General features: G+C 51.5%; 9 protein-coding genes across 9 annotated transcripts; 6 read left to right on the top strand and 3 right to left on the bottom strand.

The window, feature by feature from the left end:
• Positions 1–78: 78 nt before the first annotated feature.
• On the top strand, positions 79–630 carry QC761_0081780 (uncharacterized protein; the record flags this gene model as incomplete). The annotated part of the gene is made up of 2 exons (XM_062872853.1): positions 79–281; positions 333–630. 2 exons carry the CDS (start codon positions 79–81, stop codon positions 628–630), a joined length of 501 nt encoding a protein of 166 aa, XP_062731151.1.
• Positions 631–2,021: 1,391 nt separating this feature from the next.
• Positions 2,022–2,442, bottom strand: QC761_507400 (uncharacterized protein; the record flags this gene model as incomplete). Its single annotated transcript, XM_062879961.1, has 2 exons — positions 2,022–2,171; positions 2,245–2,442. 2 exons carry the CDS (start codon positions 2,440–2,442, stop codon positions 2,022–2,024), a joined length of 348 nt encoding a protein of 115 aa, XP_062731152.1.
• Positions 2,443–7,018: 4,576 nt separating this feature from the next.
• Positions 7,019–9,172, bottom strand: QC761_507390 (uncharacterized protein; the record flags this gene model as incomplete). Its single annotated transcript, XM_062879960.1, has 1 exon — positions 7,019–9,172. The coding sequence occupies one exon, from the start codon at positions 9,170–9,172 to the stop codon at positions 7,019–7,021; it is 2,154 nt and encodes a 717-aa protein (XP_062731153.1).
• Positions 9,173–9,827: 655 nt separating this feature from the next.
• Positions 9,828–11,788, bottom strand: AIM24 (Altered inheritance of mitochondria protein 24, mitochondrial; the record flags this gene model as incomplete). The annotated part of the gene is made up of 3 exons (XM_062879959.1): positions 10,943–11,788; positions 10,758–10,876; positions 9,828–10,697 (listed from the first exon to the last, which is right to left on the bottom strand). Exons 1-3 carry the CDS (start codon positions 11,124–11,126, stop codon positions 9,828–9,830), a joined length of 1,173 nt encoding a protein of 390 aa, XP_062731154.1. The 5' UTR covers positions 11,127–11,788.
• QC761_507370 (uncharacterized protein) lies at positions 11,600–13,844 on the top strand (the record flags this gene model as incomplete). The annotated part of the gene is made up of 2 exons (XM_062879958.1): positions 11,600–11,810; positions 11,869–13,844. The coding sequence occupies 2 exons, from the start codon at positions 11,600–11,602 to the stop codon at positions 13,842–13,844; spliced, it is 2,187 nt and encodes a 728-aa protein (XP_062731155.1).
• Positions 13,845–14,665: 821 nt separating this feature from the next.
• ATM1 (Iron-sulfur clusters transporter atm1, mitochondrial) lies at positions 14,666–16,798 on the top strand (the record flags this gene model as incomplete). Its single annotated transcript, XM_062879957.1, has 1 exon — positions 14,666–16,798. The coding sequence occupies one exon, from the start codon at positions 14,666–14,668 to the stop codon at positions 16,796–16,798; it is 2,133 nt and encodes a 710-aa protein (XP_062731156.1).
• A 388-nt stretch (positions 16,799–17,186) lies between these two features.
• Positions 17,187–18,221, top strand: QC761_507350 (uncharacterized protein; the record flags this gene model as incomplete). The annotated part of the gene is made up of 2 exons (XM_062879956.1): positions 17,187–17,248; positions 17,273–18,221. The coding sequence occupies 2 exons, from the start codon at positions 17,187–17,189 to the stop codon at positions 18,219–18,221; spliced, it is 1,011 nt and encodes a 336-aa protein (XP_062731157.1).
• A 2,189-nt stretch (positions 18,222–20,410) lies between these two features.
• Positions 20,411–21,100, top strand: QC761_507340 (uncharacterized protein; the record flags this gene model as incomplete). Its single annotated transcript, XM_062879955.1, has 2 exons — positions 20,411–20,733; positions 20,793–21,100. Exons 1-2 carry the CDS (start codon positions 20,424–20,426, stop codon positions 21,098–21,100), a joined length of 618 nt encoding a protein of 205 aa, XP_062731158.1. The 5' UTR covers positions 20,411–20,423.
• Positions 21,101–22,114: 1,014 nt separating this feature from the next.
• QC761_507330 (uncharacterized protein) lies at positions 22,115–23,619 on the top strand (the record flags this gene model as incomplete). Its single annotated transcript, XM_062879954.1, has 3 exons — positions 22,115–22,439; positions 22,503–22,862; positions 22,919–23,619. The coding sequence occupies 3 exons, from the start codon at positions 22,115–22,117 to the stop codon at positions 23,512–23,514; spliced, it is 1,281 nt and encodes a 426-aa protein (XP_062731159.1). The 3' UTR covers positions 23,515–23,619.
• Between the last annotated feature and the right edge of the window lie 3,903 nt (positions 23,620–27,522).

Genomic DNA, 27,522 nt, shown 5'->3' on the forward strand with positions numbered 1-27,522 from the left:
AGGAAGGCGCGCCAATACATCAACTGCTCAGACGGCAAGATCCGAGTCGCTCTGATCCTTGATCTTCAATATCCCCATATGAAAAAGGCGTGGGTTAGTCTGCTGGTAGCGGGCAGTCCAAGCGACTGGGTACAGCATTCTGAACTGTACCATGATGATGATCTTGTTCAACAACCTGTTGGACAGGTTGATCTCTATCTCTCTGACTTGGTCAATTTGGCTGGTGTCCCAACAGCGTTTTGTCGCCCCTCGACTGTTGAGTTGGCTGCTGGGGTCACAAGGTTCGTCGTTTCTTTATTTCAGGCAACACAACAGATCTAACATGCCAATAGGAATCCCACGATCACCATAACGTTCGAACGACTTCGGGCTATCTTCCGCGAAGCTCGCCATGTACACAACCCAACCAAATTTACAACGGAGGCTACTGATCAAGAGCAAGTCTTGTATGAGGAGGCTGAGAGGCGTGTGGCCGAGGCCGAGAGGCGTCTGGCCGAGGCCGAGAGGCGTGTGGCCGAGATACGTTCTGAAGCACACATCGAGATGGAACGGCGTGTGGCCGAGGCGCGTTCGGAAACACGCATCGAGATGGAACGGCTCATGGCCGAAGGCCGGTTGGGGACCAAGTAGCGCTCCGGAGATATGGCGACCTGTTTGTGAGAAGGAGAGGCACTGGAGGGACAAATGTTCAACAGGTTTAGTTGTTTGTAGAATGCCCTAATTCACCACTCTTGGTCTCTTTCTCTGTATAATCCATCGGCGACAGCGATCAGACCAGCGATCCAGAACACGGTCATCCGCCGGTTCCAGCCAGAGGAGAGTAAAATAAGGACGGTCATTGCCGCCTCCCTTAGTACCGTGAGGTTGATCACTTTTGGAGGAAGCCCTTATAAGAGAAGGATGTTCACAAGCGCCTTCCCAGTAGCTGGTCAACTACTCCCCTCTGACTGGGCCATACTAGCCGTCGTCAGATGAGGAGCGGTATACCCGGGAGAATCGCGTACTGAAATAATTACTGGCAAAGGCTATTGCTAAAATCCATATATCCTTCGACATTTAGACCTCTCCTAATGGATTCTCTTTATTGACCGCTATCGCCCACTTTCTTGACCATCGCAAATCTTTACATTATCCTCTATTCGGTATTTACCGAGTTAAAGGGAGCTACCGTAGAGAGAACGTTTCCCTAGTATTAAAGAAGGCGATACTTAGTTTTAATATAAATATTAGTATTACTAACTATTTCTAGTTAAATAATACCACTACGAATAATACTTACCTCTATACCTTTCACAGCCTCTCCCTGCTCCTAATAATTTTTCTATGCCTCTCCGGAGGATAATCAGACTAGTTAATATCATATATAATGTAGGTATAATCAGAACGCTCGCGCTCTTAATCCCTTCGGATAACCCAACAGGACCCCCCTTACCGAAAGCCACCCCACATAGGTAAACCCGTGGGATAGCCAGGTCCTTCATCACCCCCTCTGCTCGTCATGGGCTCGGGAGACCGCCCTACTAGTCTTTAAAACGCACCGCAGTCGGCTTCTTTTCGGACGCCCCAGTGGTAAAGTAAATAGGGGGCTTTAAAGGCCGCGCACTGAAGCCCGATCCGGGGTTGGGATGCTGTGCCTGCCCCAGCCGTTTTTGGATCTCGTCTTTCAAGGTCTCCAAGTAATCCGCATTCGTTACGTCACTGGGAAAAGGGTAGGAAAACTCGAAGTCAAGAATAACGATCCTCACGTTAACAGATAGAAAGTTATAAAGCGCTGGATATCCTAATAACACCTTTTTCCGTAAGTGGGTTATATATAGCCTAGAGTTTCTCGAGAAGACGAGGATCCCCTGGTTCCTCGGCTTGATGATAGTGTAGCGACACTCCTTTGACGTTTCTTAAAAGGATAGCGGGAATCGGCCGCTTGCTGATCCGGTACCTGGTCTGCCTTTGAAACATCGGAAGCGAAACCGTACGTCCTGTGAAACGAGGATCAGTAGTAGGAATTACCAGTCTTCTGGAGGTCAGAGCATATACCTTGGCCTCGCACTCATGAAGTAAAACGTCCCGTTCCCAGGAGAGTAGTACAGGGACGACCGAGCCCTGTGAGCGAATGGTTGAGGCAGCCCAGAGACCAACCATATTGTACAATTGACTGGAGTATTGAATATGGACTATCGAAGCTGCTAACTATTAGAAGATATCTTTAAGCCGGCAAGGGTACGAACCAAAGTGAGTCTCCGCCACGCCCCAGACGTATCTGCGAACATGTGTGCTCAGGAACGCCAGCAACATGCAGAGCAACAGGGGACGGAAGTAGCCGTCTGTAGCCAGAACCAGCTCGATGGCGGCAAGGATGCTAGTAGAGCCGGGGACGAAAAATTCCAGGACGAAGACCTGGGTAAAGGTCAACGGAGTCGGCGAGGTGTTGTTGAATACGGTCATCGTGAGTTATAGGCAAGACAAGAGACCGGCCCGAATTTATGAAAGAGTCCCGGAGGAACTTGAAGGGCTGAGAGATGAACCGATGTCTGAGCGATAGTGCTTCCTCAAAAGGGAATTCTGCTATTCTTATTGCATATCGCCCCAGCTTGGCGACCTTAGAAGGTCGTGTAGATCTCCAAATCTAAGACAAGCCAACATCTTGCACTTGTAACGGGCCACCCCAAATCTCGCCATTTCCGTTCGGCTGCAGGGTCCTGTCCTGATGGCGCCAATTCATCCCCGCGATGAGTTGTCGATGACCCACGCATTGCCTGCTTATTGCTCACCGTGAGTATATCCTCAAGGCGAGTTCATGCAACCTGGCGTATTCTAGCAATTGAACATGGCTGAGCATTTCGCAAGGATATCCTGCTCTTGACATAAACAAAGGCCCCCAGTTTCTGTTTGTAATCCAAGCGCTCAATGCCGTCACTACGCTCATATCCATCCTCGTCATACTCGCTCTTCTGGCTCGCGCCGCCGTCGTCTATTCTCAGCGACTAACTCCCAAATAGACACTGAGCGCCCGCCAGCTATTCGCTCTCGCCGATGGAAGGTGGCTGACAGCTTCATATACGCCCCTTTCCATCTTCCCAGTGTTGCTTTGGCAGCGGCTCTGACCCTACCACTCGTGTGGTCCCTTGTCCTATCTACTGAGACTATCGCCGTTGCTAATAGCACGAGCGGAAAACCGTTTGGGCTTCCCCGCCTACCTAATGGCACACGATGTCGACCCAGCCGAACTGTCCATGGCCAGACAACACGATGGCGTGGGCAAAGCCTGGAGTTGTTTATTATCTACAAAATTCACACAGGCTGAGCCTCATGTTTAGGCTTCGAGCACTACAGCCTGGCCGTCCCGAATATTCGTGGTTCCGTTCAGCCAGATAGATACTTTGTTTCAAAGATGCCCATGTGGACGAATACGGGCATGATTCGTGCGCATGTTCTGCGTTTGAATAGCAGCGTTCCGGTTTGTACAGATTCCCGACGAGGACTTCCCCTCACCTTGCCCTGGACCTAAGCCGTTTGTGTCATGGATGACAGCCAACGAGGGGCTTGATGAATATCTCCTTGTCAACATCTGCGCTCCCCGGTAATCAAAGTGGTGGGTTCTTACTTTCCATTCACCCGCTTCTTCTTGGCCATCACACGACGGTAGCTACTAATAGATTGCTAAACAGCGAGCCCATGGTCAGCGAGCTGGGACAGGCAGGACATCACAGAACAGCTCTACATTCAAGTCAAACACTCCGAAATCGCCAGCAGATCGTTGCAGAACTTTACCACGGTTTACACCGTCAACACAACGTGTGGCTTTTTTGAGCTCCCCAACTTCCGCAACGACCTTACCCCGGGTCGCCTGGTAGATTCTGTTCCCTCGAATGGGGAACTCATGAACCCCCCTGATAGCTGGTGGTACGACTTGCCAGCACAAAATTTAAGCGAGCCATGGAGAGGGTCAACTTAAACCGGGATATGGGAGACCGACGAGGAGGCAGTTTATGGCACCTTTGTCGCCCCAGGGCCACTTTCCATCTCAGCTCAAGCTCTGTTTGGTCCCGGCAGCTTTTTCCACGGCCCGAAGATTTTCCATCTACCCCAACGCAACGTGGTGGGACGCTTACCGCACAATGTGTACCGGCACAGGTGTTCCCCTCTTTGACGAGTTGTCGCTGAGGTTTCGGCGAGGCTGTCGTGAAGTGGGAGTCGACGGAAACATCATGGACGAAAGGGAGGCCGCAAGACGAGTAGCAGACCTGTTGAGAGGATTTTTCAATGGTTTATTTGCGGGGCCCAATATCGGAGAGATCGACACAGCCATCCCGTTTGCCAATGAAGCAGTGCTTACCATTTGGCCGGGGTCTTCGTTTTCACCCAATCTCGTCCGCCCTATTTACTACGCCCCCAGGGCCGAGGCAGTCAAGCCACACATCGCCGGAGGAATTGCAGGCATCGCCGCCATCTCGGTTTTACTTGGCCTGCAGGCCCTTGGCATCACCATCCTTCTCACTCACGCTGTACATCTACAGCTCACCCATCTGGACAGAGACTCTTGACTCGTTTGCCATTATCCGCATTGCCAATCAGCTTGGCAGCGACGCGGAACCCATCAGCAAGATGCCTCTGCGGCCCATCGGCGGGGTGGAAGACAAGAACGTGCTGGAGCATCTCGGCACCGTGAACGCCATGGTTGGTGTCATTGACCACCCGAAGGAAGTGCCCGACCCAGAAGCGGCATCTTCCGCTGGATCTGCTCGTGCCTCTGATGAAAATCTCAACTGCGTCAACCTTGATACTGGATACACACCCGTCTTGGCAGCTGGTGCACCAGGGGTGATCAACCGCAGAAAGACCCGCACCTCTTAAAGGAAGAACAAAGTCTGGTTTTGTGTAATGAGTGGCTAAGGTTTGAAAGTGACAAAACAGTTTTGAGTGTGGTTGCTAAAAGTGCTGCTTTAGTGGATTTTGATTAAGTTACAAATCACAACAGGTAAACAAACACGAAGCTCTAAGGTAGCAAGGTATACAGTTTCGGGAGATTCATCTCAAATGTGAATGACTCCCACCTATGGTACATGCATCTGTCCAGGTAGCTACGCTGAAATGCCCTCCAATCCTTTTCCAAAGTCCTCCATCCTGTATGATTGGCTCTGCCATAAGTGGCATCCCCCATCCCAGAGTCAACGCCGCAGATACCTCAGGTCCGTATGGTAAGGCATATGGCGTGAAACTAGCCTGCCACTGCGAATTGAACTGCGTAATCGATTGACGCTGAGAAAAATGGATCAACCTCATCAAAGAGCTCTCCAGTCCGCTTAACATGCGGCCATTTAGCGACATGACTGAACGAGGAATGCGCATCATTTTAAGGACTTGCGAAAGGCATTCCTCTCGCGTCCGGTTATCTGTCGCGTTGCCATGGTAGTTGGCCTTTGACTCCCCAAACCAAACAAAGCCGTCGTCAGAGTCAGTGAGATAGCTCGTCTCACAACTGGGATCTATAACCCGAAAAAGAAAAGTCGTCTGGCTGCTGACAGGCTTCTTTCGAATGACGGCTCCATTTCGGTTGACGATATCAGCAATCGCCCCTCCGGATTCATAGCTGTCAGGATGCTGCGCATGCCAATGCCTCAGTGCCAGGTCCAAGATGTTTCCATACATGACTACTTGCTGGGACAAACCCGTATTTGTGGCAGAATCCATGTAACCGCTCATTATCAGGCGGATCACCACAGGCCGGTGTTTTCGAACTACGCCTGTCGAACTGTCCCCGGTCGACAATTCATCAAACGTCAAGGAAATGGTCGTGGTCCTCCAGATTCCTGGCGACGGCATCTCGTGCCGTGGTAGCAGGTATTGAAGGAGCTAACGGATGCGTCCCGCTCCATCGCGATGGCAAGTTTCGTCAAAGCTCTCTGCGACGCGAATGCGAGAGCAGTGGATATTGGCATGGAGATGCTTGATGAAAAAAGGGTTCAAGAAGGTCGCAGGCGAATAGCGATTAAGATTCCCAGATGCTAGAGGTTGTAACGAGCGAAAGATGGCATCAAATGCGTCATATGGTTCGGGATGCCAGGGTACTACGGCCCGTGAAATGGTGGTCTGGAGCCGACGTAGACCGGAATCTTGAATGTTGGGTTGACGCAAAAACCATCGATATGCAGCCTGAGGTGTGATCAGATCTCCATTCCAAATAGACACATCTTCAAAGGCCTGACTGAGAATATCGCGTTCTGTGTCGAGATAGACCGAGTTACTGGGATACAGAAACCCGATTGACCTGCCTCCGAGCAAGGCTTGATTGCGGAGCCAGCGCGTCGCCTCGGACCGGGCTTCGTGACAGACAAGGAGCAGTACTGAAGGTGCTCTACAGCAAACCCGCCAGGGTATCGATGGTTTATTCTCAGTTGTCGGGTCCAGAATAGGTGGACGAGCGCTGAATGGTTGGCCGACGAGTCGGGCATCCAACAACGTGTAGGTGCCCGCTGTTGGCTCATGACGCGGGCTGACGTGGACAAGCCGTGAGTGATCTGGCCCAAGCCGTTTGGCAATGAGAAATTCCCTCCAGATAGCGACTCTGATCTTAGCGGGAGTCTGGGGAAGCGGGGGAATGACTGTGAGCTTGTCATGATTGTGACTTCGAAATTGGCTTCGATATAATGAAGGATACTGAGTGGTAGGGCTGACAGGGTATTAGTCACAGTCAGTGTTCAGGCGGTTCTGAGAACTTCACTCACCGGCTTTTGACATCGGATTTGTGTACCCAGGTGTGTCTCGTAAAACTTGCCAAGTAGACTGAACTATCAAAGTTGCGATGTACCGAGGTGAAAGGTAGAAGAGTGCCAGATTGTGAAAATAAGACTCAAGTCGTCTCCCAGCCAGCAGAAACAAAGAGCAAATGATACGAATAAGAAAGTGGGAAAATGTGATGAGTTAAGGTATTCGCTGCTATTGTCAGGAACAATTCACTCCGGCACCTGGAGTGCAACTGGCAGAATATTACCGGCACGTGAGGTGCATCTTATCGATTAGATCACACAATCCTCCACACTCTAGTCTTCCCAAGATAGCCCCTGGGGGACCGCGACCTGATACTTCCAACCTCCTCATCCACCTCTTGTATCCTGCCTGGATTCTCCTGATACACCACCGTCCTGCTCCAGCTAGCCACCAGCCTCTCCACCCCCACCTTATCCAACGCGTGTGGACATACTTTGACAAATGTCCAGTCTTCACCATGTTGCCTCAACAACATGGCCAGCCCAGGGTAAATCTCGACCAAAACCTCCTCTCGGTCCAACCGCTTGACCTCCACCGTCTGAATCGTATCCTCGCCATCTCCCTGTCCGGTCCAGGCAAAGAAGCCCCTTACTATCCTCGGTCTCATAATTTTCATGACCTTGTTCTTGAGGTCGAACTCTAGGGCCTTGTCCTTTTGAGAAGAATATCTCGATCGGGCAGGAAAGTCAGCAGCACCTTGCAAGGCCTTTGAGTTGGGCCAAGGCACAGTCCAGTCTGCAGCCCAAGACGGCAAGCCCTTGATGGCTGGTGAAGACTTGATCAGTGACAAAAAGAACCCAGGTCCGTGTCGCCGGATAAGAAGGGCCGAGTATCCTGCGTACACTTGCGCCACAGGCGTGAAATAGCTGACCTTGTCCAACTCTTCTCGACCAGCTCCCACTCCATCCAGCCAGTGAGCGATATTGAGAACCCCAAAGATCTTGTCTCTCGGGTCTTCACACTGTCTGCCCCTTGTCTCGATCAGCAGATCCAGCAGATGCGAGCCTCGCGAGCTCCTTTCTTGGCTAGCAACGGGCTTTTGTCGTAGCAAAACAAAGACCCTGCCCACGTCGATATCCCCTTGGCCTTGAGACATCAGCATGCTCAACAGATGCATAGCCCGCTCTCCAGCTGTCTCTCGATTACCGCACACCACTCGGATCCTCTTCATCTCTGGGAGGGAAGCCTCCTGCAGCACCCAGACTCTCTTGAACCACCGTCTGGAAAAGTATTCTCTCAGAACCCGGTGCAAGTCACTCGGCTCCGGCGGTCGCCTGGGTATTACCCCCATCGAGTAGACCATCCGCAGCTCCCTCAGCAACCTTTTTACCCTTTCAGAATATCCTCTTATCAGCCGACCCATCTCCTCCAATCGTACGGCGACGTCGTTGCTGACCTCTTGCAGCTTGCCGAGGACGCCTTCTGGCCGGTGAAGAAACTGAAGGGCCGACTGTGGACTAAACAAACCCCCAGATGGCACCGCCAGTTTCTCAGCATCAATATCATTGAGCCAGTCGTACAGCCCATCTGTCTGTGGCGTTCCCTCACCGGTGTACACCACCACGTGTCTCGCCGAGACAAATATCCTCGACATGAGCTTCACCTGCTGACTCCTTTCCTCAAGATCAGCCTGGTTGATACACACAGCATCGATCCACACCGTCCTGCTTTTGCCCTTCCGCCGCAGTCGTCGCATCGCCAGCTCACAGTTGTGGCCTATCCCAAGCTGTCGGTACATCCCCCTTTTCGCATTGAACACCAGCGAGATGTGCCCGCTCTTTGCAGTCTCACCCTCCTCATCAGCCCAGGTATACGACAGCGCATCGTACGTCGGGTTCGTTTGCAGATCCACAATCCTAATCTCCCCCTTCAGCGGGGCCATGTAATCCCCCTCGGGGAAAATAGTCAACAGCCTCACCGAAGTGGGCGTGCCCAACATTTCAAAAGTATACCGCTTTGTCTCCTTGAGCTCCTCCTCTTTCTTCTCCCCCCCCTTTTCCACCACAGGCCTCTCCCTCAACTTCATCCCTCCCCAAACCTGCACCCTCAACCACAGGTTCTGCACCTCCCTCGGCAAATCCACCATCTGCCTCCCCAACCTCTTCCACTCGTTGATATCCCCTGCCCTTCGACACAGTCCCACCGCCCACCAGATCACGAGCACCACTTGCACGATGCACATGATCCATAACACCAAGATAGTGATGCATGGTATACCATAGCTCCATGCGATTCCCTTTAGACACTTTCTTGATATCTCTCTTGGAGATATACCGTCTCGTCTCCCACGGTAGATCTGAACAGTAATAATACCCGGCCAGGAGACAGGAATAAAAGGCATGAGGACAACAACGAGAAAGATGAGAGGGATGGCGAGGGGAAGCGGAACGATAAACAAGCCCCCCATTATGTATCTTTGCAAACTCGATAATGAAAGCTCAAGCAATGTAGCAAAAGAGATAAAAGATATTGACCATTGTTTTGGCCGTAAGGAGCGTCATGAGAAAAAAAGAAAGAGCTGTTGGTCAAAAAGAGTGACGAGTCAGCCTCGCAGCTGCGCTGTAACAAACCACCACACACCCATCCGCCACGCCGCCCTGGAGCTGAAGATGCAGATGCAACCAGCCGCAAGCAAGTGAGATCTGGGGCGTCGGGAATCGAGTCTGATTCAGATTTGGCGGGCTGTGTTGTCTCCACACACATGCACCATCTCTCCCAAAATCGTCAACTCAAGTGGCCATTTCCCGAGGCGACGGCGCCGGTGTAGAATGCGTGATAAAAATACGTCGGTGACGAAAGAGTAAAAGAATGACTGAGCGAAGGTGTAGAATACTCGGTGAGGAAAGGAAAGTGTTGACTAAAGCGTTGGTCTACAACGGTGTGGAGAGAGAGAGGCCTTGGCACGGAGTATCCCGAGGTTCGCTCAAAGTCATTAAACGCAAGTGCTACCTTTACCCAACATCAGGACATGAACATGTGCATTTTTCACAGAGTTTTTATCCGTGCGTAACATCATAAAAGTACAATTTTTTTGCCCCGCCAAGGGTATCAACCTACTACCATCACCTCACAAACTCATTCAGAGACTTTGCGTCTTCAAAGCTGACCTTGCCATCCCCCTTCACGTTGGCAATGTAAATCTTTGTCGGTTGATCCTCCGCCTTCTTATCCTGAGTCCTGGGGTGAGTGGTCAGCTCAACAGCCTCTGGTATTACGCCCGCCTTGGCATCTGCAATCTCATTGACGTCGTCCTTGGTCAAGACATCCCTAACCCGAACACCGCGGCTGGACATGAGGATGGTTCTCGGCCCTTGAAAGTGGAGGAATAGCCTGTCACCCCATATCGTCCTTCTGGTGGCCGTTCTCAGGCTAAACAGAAAGCTGGAAAGTCCTTTGTAGATCGAGGTATCGCGCATAGCGTTCCAGAATCTGGCCACTCGGTCGGGTATGAACCTCTGGGAGGCGGCTTTTATCGAACTCGGGACGGCGGGAATTTGGAAGCTTAAGGTGGTGCTCTTGAGACGGAAGGGCCGTGGGGGGTTCTTGTTGATGGTATAAGCGACCACGTGTGATGGGTGTAAAACAATCTCCTCCCCTTCCTTGAGAACCATATCATAGACCTGTCCTGGCGCCGAGAGAGCCGCCAACCCTCGGCCAGTGATATATGTGTTGCCCCAGTGTGCCAGCGACAAGCCTTGCTGGATGCGGGGCGATAATCTTAACGTGTGACCTGTCCAAGCAAGAAGCGCATTCCTTTGTGCAACCATCCAGTCGGTTGTGCCATCGAGACGGAGAATAGAGAAGGTTGTGTTGGCAGACTTGGTGGCTATTAAGGCGGTAACTGGGCTCGTGGAGGTTATGCGCTGGTAGAGGAACGGGATGCCGAGAAAGGCTCGGCTCGTGGGGGAGAGAATCGAGAGGGCGGAGTGTAGCTGGGAAACAAACGATCAGTTCCCATAACCAACATGAAGCTAGATTTGAAGGAGCCATACATTTTCCACCTTGCCGCCTACTGACACCAAGGTACCTCGTCTTGTGTAGAGCCGCTGGGATGCCGAGAGGGAAACCGACAGCAGGGAATGTGGAGCGCCAATAACCTCGAATTGGGCATCTTGAAGCTGTCAGCAATACAATCCCATCCCCACACTAGGTAGGTGTCCAGGTTGCAGGAGCCTACCCGTCTGAGCAGCGCGGCCTGCGTCAAAGGCATCGGGGCCTGGCCGGTTGGTGGGGGATGCGCTAATCTGAACTGTTCGACATTGCCAGCAAACAAAGCTTGGCCTCGAGGAGAGGGTTGTGGTGGTTGGTCGTGTTAGCCTTGTTGTTTGAGATAGCCTGAGAAGAGGCGCTTGACCGCGCATTGTGGCCTTGAAACCACAGCGAGTGGCTCGTCGTCGTCGTTATTCCTGCGGATGTCGAGACTTGGGGATGTGGAAAATGCAGGTCCCGGTAAATTCCATGGAACCAAGCTTGGGATGACACAAACCCGTTCGAGCACTGGACTTGGCACCGACATCTTCAAAAGCACAGGCCACCTGCCAGCTCCCAAAGACAGCGCTCTCCACAGCGGCCACCCGCCAGGGTTTAGTGGAGACAGCCTCTGTTGCCTTGGTGATTAACCCTCAAATTTGACGTGGCTGGCGCTAAAAACACCGGGTCCACTCGCTTCAGTCGGAGCACGGGCACCAATTTGTTGGAGGCATTGACGGGAAATGCCCACCTGAGCACACTTGCATTCGTTGCAGCCTCACCGCCTCCCATCAACAAATCGGCGTCTGCTTTCCTCGCCTTCACGCCGTATGCCTTGATCCGATAATTCGAAGCCCTCCACGAAATGTCGGTTCGCGTTGTCGCCAGAATACGCCCTCTTCTCGAAAAAGAGCTGGACAAGGACGTCATTGTCACGGCCGACAGAGCCCAGGATGGCAAGCCCTTGACCATTGTCAAGATCCCGAGCCCCAAGAACGAGGCCGAAGAGTTCTCGTTCGCCTTCAACAGTGTCTACGACCAGGCCACCACCCAGGAGGAATTGTTCACCGCTGAAGGCATGTCCACCCGCTGGGCATCGACGTGTTTCCGGAACCGAGACTAACCGTAGAACAGTGGCGCCGCACTTGAAGGCGTTGTTCCAGGGCTATGATGTGACAATCTTTGCCTATGGAGTGACAGGTACGGGCAAGACGCACACGATGCGTGGTGGGCTTAAGCTGGCCGAGCGTGGTGTCATCCCCCGGCTCTTGAGTAACGTCTTCCGTAGAGGCAAGAAACTGGCCAAGGACAGCAACGGGGAGACAACGGTGGATGTGGCCTTGTCCTACTACGAAATCTACAATGACAAGGTGTTTGACTTGTTGGAGCCACCGGAGAAGCGGACCCCTTCTGGTCTTCCACTGCGCGAGAAGGACGGCAAGACAATGGTGGTGGGTTTGTCGGAGCGAACGTGCGAGGACCTCAAGGATTTTGAGAAGCTGTACATTGAAGCCAACAACAACCGAGTGACAGCTGCCACCAAACTCAATGCCCACAGCAGCAGAAGCCACGCCATCTTGCGGGTCAAGGTGACACAAACGACGGGAGACATGGTCCGGGAGAGCACGGCTTCTGCCATTGACCTGGCCGGCTCGGAAGATAACCGGCGGACGGACAATGGCAAGGAAAGGCTGATTGAGTCGGCCGCCATCAATAAGTCGCTTTTCGTGCTGAGTCAGTGCATCGATGCTATTTCCCGTGGCGACAAGCGCATTCCATATCGGGAGTCCAAGATGACACGGATCCTGTCGCTCGGCCAGAACAACGGCATTACCATCATGATCCTCAATCTGGCCCCCATTCGCAGCTACCACCTCGACACGATCAGCAGCTTAAACGTTAGTTCCCGGGCCAAGCGCATCGAGGTTCGCGAAATTGAGAATGAGGTTGTGTTCAAGCAGCTACCGCGGAGCACTGTTGGGTTGGGTGGCCCCAATGTCATTCGTCAGCCTCTTCGGCCATTGGCGAATGCACACAATGTTGCCACGGGTACTGTTCTCGCGGCGAAAGCTGCTGAGAAGGCTGCCGAGAAAGCCGACAAGCCGGCCAAGGCTTTTATGGTTTATACTGACAAGAAGCCTGCCGCTGCCCCAGCACGGCCCGTGCCTGCTGTAGCTAACACCTCCTCCAAGCTCCAGCCTCCAATGGTGATCACCAAACGGATTTCGGATGTCACGGATTCGGCGCTCAGGCCATCAAAGCTCGCCCGCCCTACCCAAATCGGTCTTCCCCGCTCAGCAGTAGCTGCACCGGCTAAGGAACAGCAACTATCTATCTCGGCAGCGCAGATCGAAGCTATGGTGGAGAAGAAGGTGGCCGAGATTCTTGCCTCGCGCGCTGCCGAACTCACTCCCCCCGCGACGACTCCTGAGCCTGCCGCACAACCCAAGGAAGAGATCAGCGAAGACGTGAAACGGCGGTTGGAAGCCTTGGAGAAGCGTATCGAGAAGGAATCATCCCGAGAGGACGGGCGGTCGGAAGGTCTACGCTTGTTGCTGCAGGCACGCCAAGCGAAGGAGAGAGGCGAAGAGGAGGAAACGCTGCGGCTGTACGAGAGCGCATTGCCGTACTTCCCCGGACAGACAAAACTGTTGGCGAAGATTGAAAAGCTGAAGATCAAATTGGGAAAGATGGCGCCAGAGGAGCGGACAACACCCAGGAAGACCAAGAAGATTCTGGTGCTGAGAGATGAGGACGGAGAATATGATGGGACAGAGGCCGATGTCGAGGATGATGTTCCTCTCCGTCAGCGTAAGACGTCTAAGAAGAAGGTGTCCAAGGCATCAGATGGAGAAGAGAGTACGGGGCCAGCTTCGCCCAGGACACAGCAGCTGCTGGATATTGTCAACTCCAGAGATTTGGCGCTTATCAAGGGCCTGCATGGGTTTGGGGCCAAGAAGGCGCAGGATCTGGTTGATGTCCTCAATCTTAAGGGGGATGGCACCGACGAGGTCAAGAGGATTGCGTCATTGTCGCAGCTGAAAATGCTGCCCGGCATTGGCACCCGGACTGTGGAGAGGGCCTATGAAGGGCTCACTCTGGAGGCGTAAAAGTTTTCGTTTTATTTTTCTTCTTTGGGTATTGTCTGTTTAGCATGGCCTGGAGTTTTGAGATTCATTACCGGAAGGGAGTTCAGGCTCACATTGAACCATAGCATATTGTTTTTAATGTTTTTTTTCCGGAGCATGCCACACTCTTTGTTTGGATATTCAGCTGGGTCGGGTGTTAGCTTTGCGTATGCCAGATACCACTGCTGTTTTGACTTTTTCAATAAAGCTAGATGTTACTCTTTTTCTGGAGCACAACCGATACCCACAGTCACACGCATGCCTCGGTCACTCCTCATCAAACCGGTGGTTAGTCACTCACGAGCTCCGCAATATGTTGTCAGTTCGGGGATTTGGTCCGGGATACTGCCAAGCAAGCCACAGCTCAGCTCCGGGTGTGGCTGGTACTTCTCCGGGTTTCTCGGCATTGCGAGGCGGGAGCTCGCCATTGCATCATTGAATGCCCCACCACCCTCAACCCGCTGTCTGTAAAGGTGGGTGGATGGATAACATCTCCGAGTTTCGCACCGCGGCCTGGATGATTTCTGGCGACATTTCTTTTTCCATACTGTATCCCTACAGAGACAAACATAGCCACCATGGCGCCCTGAATAGCGTCTCTCGACAAGCTCCGAGAGTCCATTGTGCCGTCATTGGCACCTGAACATCTTTTCCAACCACCTACGCGCGATTTGTGCGCCAACGACCTGTCCACTGGCACACCCATCCCTGAGGACGCGCACATTGCGCGAGAGAACGCGAATACAAAAGTCGAGTAGGCTTCCGGTCGAACGAGGGTCTCGCGCCCCCTCTCCTCCAGCACCATGGCTCCCCAGGCGCGAATCATGATGTCCTCCACGACAACCTTCCACCGGGCAGCTCTCTCGCCTCCCTTCTCCCTCCTCCTCCGCACTCGAACCAGAACAACCACATCATGGAACAACACCCACCGATTATCTGCCCTCTCCCCGTCCTCGCCCCTTCGAGCCGTCTTCCACACCAGCTTACCCCGACCATGGGGCCCTCGCGGTCCACCAACACCAGAACCCACCCAGACACAGACACCCACAAAAGGAGGATCAAAGGGGGCAAAACCACAGTTTGACCCCCTCGCGGCGATAGACAAGTCAGCTCAGGAGCAGCGCAAAGCTGATTGGGCGATTATGAAGGAAATGTCGCGGTACATTTGGCCAAAGGACAGCTTCGGCGACAAGATGAGGGTCATGATCGCGGTTGGGTTGCTGGTCGGTGCCAAGGTGCTCAACGTACAGGTGCCCTTCTTCTTCAAGGAAATCATCGACTCTCTCAACATGGACTTTGGGACCACTGGCGGAACTGTCACGGCTGCGGCTGGGGCTATGATTCTAGCGTACGGCGGCGCGAGGATAGGAGCTGTCGTCTCACAAGAGTTGCGAAATGCGGTTTTCTCCTCGGTGGCTCAAAAGGCGATCAGACGGGTGGCCACCAAGACGTTTGGCCATCTGCTCAATCTGGACTTGAGTTTCCACTTGTCCAAGCAGACGGGTGGTTTGACGAGGGCGATTGATAGGGGTACCAAGGGTATCAGCTTCCTGCTGACGAGCATGGTCTTTCACATTGTGCCTACCGCGCTCGAGATCACCATGGTTTGTGGCATCCTCACTTATCAGTTCGGGTGGGAGTTTGCTGCCATCACGGCTTGCACCATGGCGACATATACCGCTTTTACCATCTGGACTACGGCATGGAGGACAAAGTTTAGGAGGCAGGCAAACGCGGCAGACAACCGCGCTTCGACGGTTGCGGTGGACAGTCTGATCAACTACGAGGCGGTCAAGTACTTTAACAATGAAAAGTACGAGATTGGGCGCTATGACCGGGCCCTGCAGCAGTACGAGAAGAGCAGCATCAAGGTGGCGACTTCTCTGGCGTTTCTGAACTCTGGACAAAACATCATCTTCTCTTCGGCGCTGACGATCATGATGTGGTTGGGTGCCAAGGGGATCGTGGCGGGTACGCTGTCAGTGGGTGATCTGGTGCTCATCAACCAGTTGGTGTTTCAGCTGTCGGTCCCTCTCAACTTTTTGGGGTCTGTCTACCGCGAGCTGAGGCAGTCACTTCTAGACATGGAGACTCTGTTTAATCTGCAAAAGGTCAACGTCAGCATCAAGGAGAAGGAGGGCGCCAAGGCGCTGGCTCTCCCCAAGGGCGGCGAGATCAAGTTTGAGGATGTCAACTTTGGATACTACGAGGACCGGCCGATTCTCCGGAATTTGAGCCTCACAATCCCCGCGGGCAAGAAGGTTGCTGTGGTCGGACCGTCTGGGTGTGGCAAGTCGACGCTGCTCAGGTTGCTGTTCCGCAGCTACGACGCCCAGAGCGGGAGGATCTTGATTGACGACCAGGATATCAAGGATGTTACGCTCGAGTCTTTGAGGAAAAGCATTGGTGTCGTGCCGCAGGATACACCGCTGTTCAACGACACTGTTGAGTTGAATATTCGGTATGGGAACATGGATGCCCCGGCGGAGGACGTCTTTGCCGCGGCGCAGAGGGCGCACATTCACGACAAGATTGAGTCTTGGCCCCACGGGTACCAAACCAAGGTTGGCGAAAGGGGGTTGATGATCTCTGGTGGTGAGAAGCAGCGGTTGGCGGTTTCGCGGTTGATTCTGAAGGACCCGCCGCTCTTGTTCTTTGATGAGGCGACGAGCGCGTTGGACACGCACACGGAGCAGGCGTTGATGAGCAACATTAATGAGATTTTGCGGGGCAAGGAAAGGACGAGCGTTTTTGTTGCTCACAGGTTGAGGACGATTTATGATGCTGATTTGATTATTGTGCTGAAGGAGGGAAGCTTGGTGGAGCAGGGGACGCACAAGGAGCTGCTGGAGAAGGGGGGGTTGTATAGCGAGCTGTGGAGTGCGCAGGAGAGATGGGGGGAGGAGGAGGAGATCAACGCTGAGAAGAAAGAGTAGGTGCGTTTGGACATGGTGTATAAGGTAATTGTATGTACATCTGTACACCACCTTTTCAATATGAAGTAGTAGAACTGATTCATACCTTTAATTTGGTGCTCATGGCCATGGCATAAACAATCTGAAAGGCCAAGCGCGAGTCGGTTCAAATCGGCCTATCACCTCGGCCGGGAATTATGGCGAGCACGGCATGACGTCTTCCACTCGGCCACCACCACCCCGAGCCAGCACATGGCACCCCGCACTGGCAACTCCGATGCCGCCGGATGCAAGAGCGGGAAGCCATATTTAGTCGTCCACGGTATCGCTATATGCCTACTTGATTCCCATCTACCTTAACCTCGTCTACTGGACTCCAGCCGACATCACCACCTGCTAAACCTTCACCATGTCCACCCGCGTCCCCCCCAAAGGTGTCTACGTCCCCTCCCCGACCTTCTTCCTCCCCCGGGACTCCTCTTCCTCCTCCTCCTCCTCCTCCTCCTCCTCCTCCTCCCCCGAAAGCACCCACGGCCAACTACCCGTCGACATCCCCTCCCAAACATCCCACTCCATCTTCCTCGCCCGGTCCGGCATCACAGGTCTGGTGCTGCTAGGCTCGACAGGCGAGGCGATCCACCTCTCCCGCACCGAGCGCGCCTCCCTCGTCTCGGGCGTCCGCAAAGGTCTCGACGAAGCCGGGTATCCCAACTACCCCATCATGGCCGGCGTCTTGACCAACGGCATCGACGAGACCCTCCAATGGCTCGACGACTACGCCTCCGCCGGTGCAGATTGGGGTTTGGTGCTCGTGCCGGGGTATTTCGGCGCTGCTACTACCACGCAGGAGGGGATAGTGGAGTATTTCAGGGAGGTTGCGAAGCGGTCGAGGATACCGGTGCTGGTGTACAACTACCCTGGGGTGACGAACGGGGTGGTGGTGCAGCCCGAGACGTACACCAAACTCGCGGGGTTGGAGAATGTGGTTGGGGTCAAGATGAGTCATGGGAACGTGTCAATTCATTTGCAGGTTGGGCTCGACCCCGGGATTGATCATAAGGGGTTTAGGGTGTATAGCGGGTTTGGGCAGCAGTTGGGGCCAGTGGTGTTGTTTGGGGGGGCCGGGGTGATTGATGGGTTGGCGGGGTTTTATCCGAGGACGGTGGTGAGGTTGATGGGGTTGGTGGAGGGGGGGGAGCTGACGGGGGAGAGGAGGAAGGAGGTTCAGAGGTTGCAGTATGTGGTTAGTAAGGCGGAGGAGTTTATTGTGAGGTATGGAATTTTTGGGATTAAAGAGGCGGTGTTTAGGGTTACAGGGTTGGGGACGCTGCAGAAGGGGAGACCGCCGCTGCTGGGGGGGCTGGCAGAGGGGGAGTGGGAGAGGGGGAGGAAGTTGTTTTTGGAGGATATTGAGAGCGTTGAGCAGGAATTGAAGGGGACGTGAGCAAGTAATACTTTATTTGGTCAGGCACAAGTTGTGACATACTGATGGAGCGTGAAGAACCACTCCAAACATCGGGACTACATACACTTCTAAGCTGGACGGGCATGACCAAACTCATATCCGATAAAACATGTAAAGAATTCAAGGCTACTGTGAAGTGTTCGCTGCGTTCCATCAATACAAACTCTTCCCCTCTTCTGTTTTTTTTAAAAAAATGAGTTTCTTCCCTTTTTTTCATTCTCCTTCTCCTTCTGCTCAGGGCGCGAGTACCTAGCTAACACTATACCTGGCAAACACTACCAAGCTTCGGGCTACAGGAGGCTCTCCACAGTATCCACCAGCCCACCTACCCTCCATCCACGTTCAACCCAATCCAGCTGCCCTTGGCTAAATACTGTAGCCTTGCCCATTCCAAAGTCCGGGCCACAGTACCCGTGTATTCGCGCCGAGAAGGTTGCCCCATGAGCGTGTGTGGAGTCCACACTTCTTGATTACCTCCCATAGAGAACTCCAAGAACTCCTGCTCTTCTGTTAATCGAAGCCGCAGCCTGTCCATCTAGGGATGGCGCATTGACTACCAGCACCCACAGCCATCGAGCCAGCTAACATCAGTGTCAACGTCGATTACCCACAGCATAAACATGTCCTGTGGGTCTATGGCCCCTCCCAACACTGCACCGTCCTTCTTGCCGTTGGCCCAAAGCGCGTTGGTAATCTTCAAGTCAGCGGTATTAGAATCTTGCCAGTCATCACAGACCACACAGTTCTTTTGCTTCGCCAAGTACTCGCCGACAAATAGACGATAGGCTAAGGGCCTATAGAGTCCTCGTCGGGTACCCCATATTTTTGGACTCAAAGTCTGCCCCCACTTCACTTCGGGTTCGCAGTCGTTCGAGTACTCGGATTGGACATCAATGTTCCCAAAGAGTGAGCGAGATCGTGATCGTCTTAAGGTTAGTGTTGGACGATGGGAGCAGGCGATCGGAAAGATGGCGGCCGAAGGTGGGCGAATCCCTATACCTCCCAGTCAATGAGTATAAATCCTCTTCTCCTCCTCCTGGCTTCCCAAGTACCGTGAAGCGGTGGAGGTGGATGTGTAGGTGTTGAATCAACCGCGGGGGGAGGACGCATCCACCAGGCAGACGGGACGATTTTGAGACCTGATCTTCCTCTTGTGAAAATACACTGTCAAAACTGCAAGAAAGTGTGCCGGCTCAATAAATCGTGTCATCTCCTTGAATGACAAGACGACGGATCCATCGAACACCGGTAACCTCTAGTCCTGCTCAGCGTGTACTTGGCCCACCATCTCGTAGTTCTGGCTCAACACATCTGTTTCGGGGTTGAAGTAGGCGACTGCTTCCAGTCGTTTTCCCACAAGATCGTGTCGAAAGGACAGTCGATAGTACAACTTCATCGCTCGTTCGCGGGCTCCTCTACACACATGAAAAAGAGTCTGGGGAGGGCTGACGTTCTAACCGATTTTGGGTTCGTAGCTGTTTCCTAACCAGTCCGGCATCCTGGACAACAATTCTCTCAGGCCTTGTCGACTGGTCCATCGAAAGAAGGGATGATCGGGATGGAAGTGGGGCCTCTGGCGGTTCGGATATTTCTTGTCCACAAGATTGACCTCGACCAAACGAGAGTTTGATTCCTAGTCAAGTAGAAAGAAACTCATCCCATATCTTATCTTGAAGTTCAACTGGAAGCGACCTGAACCGGTGAAATATGGTCGGGGTGGTCGCGACGGCCATTTTGGTCTTAATGGTTGCAATTGTCTGCTGAGTACGGATATCGCGGTCAAACTGAAAATGATGCAAATGCCGATTAGCAATGGAAATTTGACTTGGTAGTGGGAAGAAAACTGGAAGAGAGCACACTCAGCACAGAGTTGCGTTTGAGTGGGCCACCCGCAGGTCGCTCCGTTGCCCCTGCAGCTCTTTGCTGTCGTTGATTCCTTCCACAATTCAGTCAGCAACGGGAGTATAAGCTCGCACCTACCCGTTTCTTTTACAGTGGGCGAAGCCACTGCCTTCCTTCTGCCACCCGATTCCATGTTCAAGCAAGTCCTTGTGTAGACTGTCTATGAGCTAGTAAGGCGGGGCGACTGTTCTTCCGGCTCGGCCAATCTCAACAAAGGCTGTTGACTCATATCGACCACATTCTGCTCTTCTTTTCAAGAAACCTACCTTCACTTCCATCATGCCTTCCAAAACAGCCATTCTAGTCGTTGACATCCAAAACTCCCTGGCGACAGATTCAGGCACCAAAATACCTCATGCGGCCCGGGTCTGTGAGGCGGGAACCAGCATTCTTCAAGTAGCTCGGCAGATTCGAGACACCCGAGTACGGGAACATAGTCTTCCTCCGGGCTTCATCACCGTATTCGTGCAGCACCAGGAGTCGCCAGAAGAGGGGCTGTTGGTCTTTGGAACAGATCCTTGGGGTTTGGTCTTCAAGCCACGACAAGGTTTAGAGAATGGAGAGGACTTTGTTGTCGCAAAATCAGTCCGTACGTCTCTTGAATTCCGCTGTCCTTGAGCCAGCGCTAAGTTCTTCCTTGTGACGTAGGCAATGCTTTTTCCAACCCGGTGCTTGAGCAGATACTCAGAGAGCACGGCGTGGAAGAGTTGGTCATCTTCGGCATCCAGAGCGAGTGCTGCGTCGAGGCCACCTGCCATGGCGCCATTGATGCTGGCTTTGCCATCACACTGCTTTCAGGGGCACACTCGACGTATCCCGAACCCGAGGCCAGACCAGAAGAGATTGAGGCACAGGTAGAGGCCCGTGTGCGGGCAAGGGGGGCGACAGTGGTCAGGTGGGAGGATGCAGTCGAGGTATGGGAGAAGAAGGGCCAAGTCCTCGGACCATATCAGTAGGGATTGAGTGATAGCTAGCCGCTCACAGACTCATCATACCTAGGTACTGACTCAACAAACACCTCAGCTATAACTTCAAGATAGGGCATTGCGCTCCGACCTCTAGTTAGGCAGGCATGCCATTGCTTAGCTACCTACCTTCTTTGGAGGCCTACTATTGCTATGCAGTGCCACGATCGAATGTAACGTGGGGTGTTGCCTGTCAGTTCTGTGAGGAGAGAGGAAAATGGAAAGATTCTAGAACACCAACCACTGCAGTCCACCACACCCATTTCGCAAGCATGGAGAAAATGCACGCAATACTATATACCTGGGACCTTACAGGAGGGTCTTTGGCAAACAAAAGAGACTATCGAGCGCCCAAACGACCAGGAAGGGACATTACACTCCGATTTCAGCGCACGCAATGCCAATCGTCTTGTCGGGAGCACTCTGGATCGGGAAGGTCCTTTGACAAGCAGACCAGCGCCCAGAACGTTGCCGATGCGCGCGGATGGCCCGGTTCGGCAGTTGGAGAGGCGCTTGGCAGCCATCCATGTCACGCTCCCCGACCTCCCCTCACTCACCCCACGGCACGGGATGGTAGGCACACGACAGTCACACAGACAGAATGCATGAAGCTCCCCCTCAGCTCACCACCACATCGACAGCTTGACCCCAACCCGGATACTGGGGAGGGGAGCTCGACGACGTTTCATTCGATCAGCAATGTCGTGATGGACAGTTGGAAACCACCTCCCAGATCTGTACCATCTGTCCGTGCCCTTATTCTTGGACCTTGGTCCTGCAGTTCTTGGGAGGGGAGAAAGACAATGTCGTGATACCTTATTGTGCATGTGAAGATCGCCGCAGTGGCCAGTACCCGGTCGATGTTATCTTCAGAGGGAGGGGGCCAGGTATGATGAGAGGAAGACGGCGAGAATCTCAACATAAAAGAGTGTCGATCCTCCCGTCGTCAGTCTGTTTTGGTTCCTCATCCTCTTCATCGTCCTCCCCCCAGACAATTAAGCAAGGATGAAGCTGTCAACCGCCATCAGCCTTTTGGCTGGTGCCGCCCCTCTGGTCTCGGCCGCCGCCGCTCCCAAGCTCGAGCGCAAGATGAACTATGATGGGTACAAGGCCTACAGCATTGCCACCCATCATAACCCGGCCGCCATCAAGGCAAAGCTCACCAAGTTTGCCGCCATCCCCTTCAACCTCGACAACGATGAGCACCTCGACATTGCCATCCCTGCAGAGGAGGTCGCTGCCTTTGAGGCCCTCGGTCTCGAGACCCAGCTCATGCACGAGGATCTCGGTGCTGATATCGCCGAGGAGGGTACCTTTGCCCCCTACACCAGTATGTTTTGCTCTTCTACTTGTCTCTTTCCTGAAAGGCTTCCGGGTTCTAACAAATAAGAAGGCGTCGGTGCCCAGGCTGTCCCCAGCTTGACCTGGTTCAACTCGTACCACGCATACGCCGACCACATCACCTTTTTCAACGACCTGCAGGCGTCGTTCCCCAACGCTTCCGAGATCTTCACCATCGGCAAGTCGTTCCAGGGCCGTGACATCTTTGGCATCCACATCTGGGGCTCCGGCGGCAAGGGCTCCAAGCCCGCCATCTACTTCCACGGCACCGTCCACGCCCGCGAGTGGATCAGCGCCAAGGTCGTCGAGTACATCACCTACCACCTCCTCACCCAGTACGCCACCGACGCCGCCGTCCGTGCCATCCGTGACAAGTTTGACTTTTACATCCTCCCCGTTGTCAACCCCGACGGTGTGTCCCCACCCTACCCACCTTTTGTCTTCACAAATGACTAACAAACGCCCCAGGATTCGTCTACACCCAAACCAACGACCGCCTTTGGCGCAAGAACCGCCAAACCCGCTCCGGCCAGTCCTGCGTCGGCACCGACCAGAACCGCAACTGGAACTACCAGTGGTCCGTCACCGGCGGCGCCTCCACCTCGCCCTGCTCCGAGACCTACAAGGGCCTCGCCGCCGGCGACACCCCCGAGATCCGCGCCCTGACCGCCTTCACCACCACCCTCAAGAACAGCCGCGGCATCCGCCTCTACATCGACTGGCACTCGTACGGCCAGTACATCCTCCTGCCTTATGGGTACGACTGCTCCGCCCGCGCGTCCAACCACGCCGCCCAGAGCAGTCTCGCCTCTGGCATGGCTACTCGGATCAGACAGAGCTACGGCACTACCTTCACCACCGGCCCCAGCTGCTCGACGCTGTACAAGACTACTGGCAGCGCGCCGGATTACATGACTGCTGTTGGTGGTGCTACTTATGCTTGGACTATCGAGTTGAGGCCTGCGGGCAGCAGCGGTGGTGGCTTTGTTTTGCCTGCTACGCAGATTTTGCCTAGCAGTATTGAGCAGTGGGAAGGTATCAAGTATGTGCTTGCTCAGGTTTGAACCCGGGGGGATGTTGAGTGGATGACATTGGGGATGTCGGGGAGGAGAGGGAGGGAAAGGGAATGAAGATATGTGTATATACGATGGTACGATGTATTTAACTGACGTGCAATTTGAGTTGTGACGATCATGTACCTTGTTTTCTCGTGTATTGGCCTCAAGCTCGATACAATTAATGTGAACAACTCGATATTGCATGGTTTCGCATATCCTAGCATGTTTCATATCTTCCCAATAGTATGTCTTTTCGCCTACAGCCACTGAGTGCAGGTCGAAGCCCTGGTGGTGGAGCGCGGGCCCTTCCTCATCGCCCATGAGTCCATGCTGGAGGACTTTCATCATCTCGGGGGTAAACGGAAGATGTGTCCCTAAAACTGCAGCACGGGTATTAGTCCCACAGTCGTGGTGTAGGCCCTCCGAGTCGATTGCGCTGATCTCCAGAGCCAAAAGAAGCTCAGAAGAAAGTGTCACCTTGGCCCGCTTGCTCACAGCTAGCAACAGATCCTTGAAAGGGACAAAATTGGTGCCTTCAGTAACATCCCAGTTTGTGTTCTGCGGTGCGTAGATAACGAAATGGCCGAGGGCTGATTGACCGCATTCAACTAGGACCTCCATCATCTTCAAAAACCCATCACCAATGTCCCCGGCTAGGTCCGATGTGCCAATGGCACGATACAGCACCATTGCCGTCGCCTATTGACGCAACGATGGAGAGCATTTTCAATACTGTGTCTCGGTGTACATCATCAATCGACTTTAGCAAGCTGTCGTACAAGCTGTTCAAATCTGATGGTGTTTTCAGTAACAATCCTTCCAGCGCTTGAAAACTCTCACCGGTGGCTGTTGCGTCTCGTATTTGGAGAGTTATGAGGTATGCCTAAAAAAAGACTCCTTCAGTTCGGCGTACCATATGGTCCGTAAGAGCCTTGTAGAAGGAGTTTGTTGCATCGAACGACGAACGCCGCTTAAACGTATTTTGCACAACCCTCAAAATGTCCACCGAGTGAGCTCATGGAGGTTGACCCGAAGTTCGCAAAGGACCAAGTTGAGGAAAGCCATTTTGGGGCGAGAACCGACAAGCATCTTGATATTGGCATGTTGAAACCATGACCGAAGCTGCGCGACGAGGTCTTTATGGCTGTGGCGGTGAGCAGGGTCGTGTTTGAACTCATCCAAGCCTTCGATCATGAAGCAAAAGCAAGTGTTGCGTGGAACAGACGCCTCGATGAGATTCTGAAACCCTTCTTGCAACTTGGCGGGGAATCGAAAGTAGGGCTCGCGATGTGTGGTTCAAAGGTGGTAGTGTCAAATACTTGGCACGCTGTCAGAAAAACATCTCGAATCAAACTTGGACAGTTTGCAAGGACTGAGAACAAGATGGACCGATAGAGACCGTGCAGCGACTGTTGCATAGCATCTCCAGTTCTCCAAGCAAAGAAGTGTGAGACAACGAGGGTCCTCTCTCCGGACCACCTTTCTGGCTCTCGGCGAGTGGTAGAATGACCAGCGATAAGTTTCATGAGTGTTGACTTTCCAGAGTCGGCTTTGAGAGAGATGTGCAGGAGGCCATGTCCGGATGAGAGCCACTGTAAAAGCGTAGACCTTGCTTCACCTTTCTGCTCATAGTACTCATTTTAATAGCAGTCATCCTTATCAGAGCTTTCCTCATCAGAGCTTTCCTCGTCGACGTCCTCCTCATCAACATCCTCCCAGCCAATGTGGTCTTCAGCGACGTCCTCGCCATCGGCCCCTTCATTGCCGTTGCTGCTGTTGCTACTTGTGTATTGTTGTGTCGAGGGAAATCTTTTGCCGTTTTCGGATTCGCTTGCAGGGTGTGTGGTTAATGAGCAGCACCCCACCCCACCCCTCATTCTAATAAATTTATTTTCGGCTTTGGTTGAAAATAATTTTCGTACTGCGTGGGGATTATATTTTAACTCGATTCGAAATTAATTTTAATTTCTGAAATATCGGGAGACGGTAGCTATAAAAGCTCTAAGGTATATTTATTTGACGCTGTTTGCTTTATATACTACACTCGCAGTTTCCTATTTTATATTCGTATGGTTAATAGCTTCGTACCGACCCAGTTCCTTAGCATCAGCCGCTGCCATTACGGGCCTAGTTACCGCAGTGAAATTATCGTGGGAGCTATCTTGTATAATAAAGAAGAAATACGACTAGCGTATGCTAAAAAATCAAGCAAACGATATTATTATAAGACTACGTAGGGCTTTGTGAGACGGTAGGATTTCCCATTAAAATTATAATTTCTAGAAGAAAAAAGTTATAATTACTATTTGGGATTAAAAGTATATCTGAATATATATACTTACTATTATTACGGTTTTGGGAAACAATAGGGCCACAAAGAACTAATTAGGGCCGGACCGAGCGAACGAGCGGGGCTTACGGTCCAGATAAATAAAACTAACCAATAAGATAGGGATCGGGAACCGCGGCGGGGCTTACAATCCACAGTTCTAACGTTTATATATATAGAGGAACTAGCTAGTATAAATAGAAAGTTCCTGTCACAGTTAAGCCAACAGGCAGGACGGACCGTGTGCGGGGCACAAGACGCACAGCCAATCGCTAGTAGGGCCAATCAGGGCAAGGCTACGCGATCATGGACAGCAGACTGGGGAGACACAGTGATCGCGGCAATACAACCAATAGGGAGCCACGGAGGATCATAGCGATCATTGCGATCATTGGGGATGAGCGGAATGATCACTATGATCAGGGCTTGGCACAAGGTCTATATATACGGAGGAACTGGCTGGTGTAGATAGACAGTTCCGCAGTATGCAATTCAAGCTTGTATTCACGGTATCTTGTGTTTACATTGAGACATCTTGTTGTGCACTCTCTAGCTGCACCGAACCAGGAGTATTCAGAAGTAAGCCTTCAACCAGTGTCCCTTTCAGAGGTTCTGGATAGGGGTTCGTCACAGTAAGGCTACGCGATTATAGATAATAAACTGGGAAGATATAGTGATCGCGGTAATATAATTAGTAGGGAGCTACGGAGGATTATTACGATTATTATAATTATTAGGAATAAGCGGAATAATTACTATAATTATAGTTTAGCACGAGGTTTATATATACGGAGGAATTAACTAATATAAATAGATAATTCTATAATATATAATTATATTTTATATTTATAATATTTAATATTTATATTAAAATATTTTATTATATATTATTTAGCTATATCGAACTATAAGTATTTAAAAATACCTTTAATTAATATCCCTTTTAAAGGTTTTAAATAAAGATTCGTTATATATTATATACTTTCTTTAACTTTATTATAAATAAATTAAAGATAACTAAACGTTATAGTTAGTAATATTAATATTTAATTTATTATCGAATAGCTTCTCGCTTATATTTAAAAGTTTAAAAATAAATTATATATTTTATATAATACTTTTATATATAAAAATAACCGGCTTTATTAAGAAATTAGCGTTTTATATAGGGAAGGAAATTACGTTAGGCTTAAAGTTCCGGATCGTTATAAAAAAGTTAAAGGAAAGTTAAAAGGATTTTTAACTTAATTTAAAATATATTTTCGGTACTATTTTTTTTACTTTCCGGACGAGCCGTTTAAAGTAATATACGTCGCGTTTAAACTTAAAAATAAAGTATTTATTTAATTCGAACCGATTTTAAAAGATTATTCCAATAATAAATACGATATAAAGGAAAATATAATTAAAAAGTATTTTAAATCGTATTAAAGTTTCGAAAAGAAAATTAAAAAGGTATTTAAAAAGTATAATAAAGGTAAATATATTTAAAAACGATTAATTAATTTTAAATAACATAAATTTATTATTAATTATATTATAGTATTTAAAATAAATATATTCCGTAATAAAATTAATAATAAAAAATTAATATAATTATTTTATAATAAATTTAAGGAAGAAATTAAAAATAAATTATATCGATAGGAGCGACCGGAGATTATTAATAAATATATTATAATAAT

Source organism: Podospora bellae-mahoneyi, chromosome 5, assembly GCF_035222275.1.
Source record: "Podospora bellae-mahoneyi strain CBS 112042 chromosome 5, whole genome shotgun sequence".
NCBI lineage: Eukaryota > Fungi > Ascomycota > Sordariomycetes > Sordariales > Podosporaceae > Podospora > Podospora bellae-mahoneyi.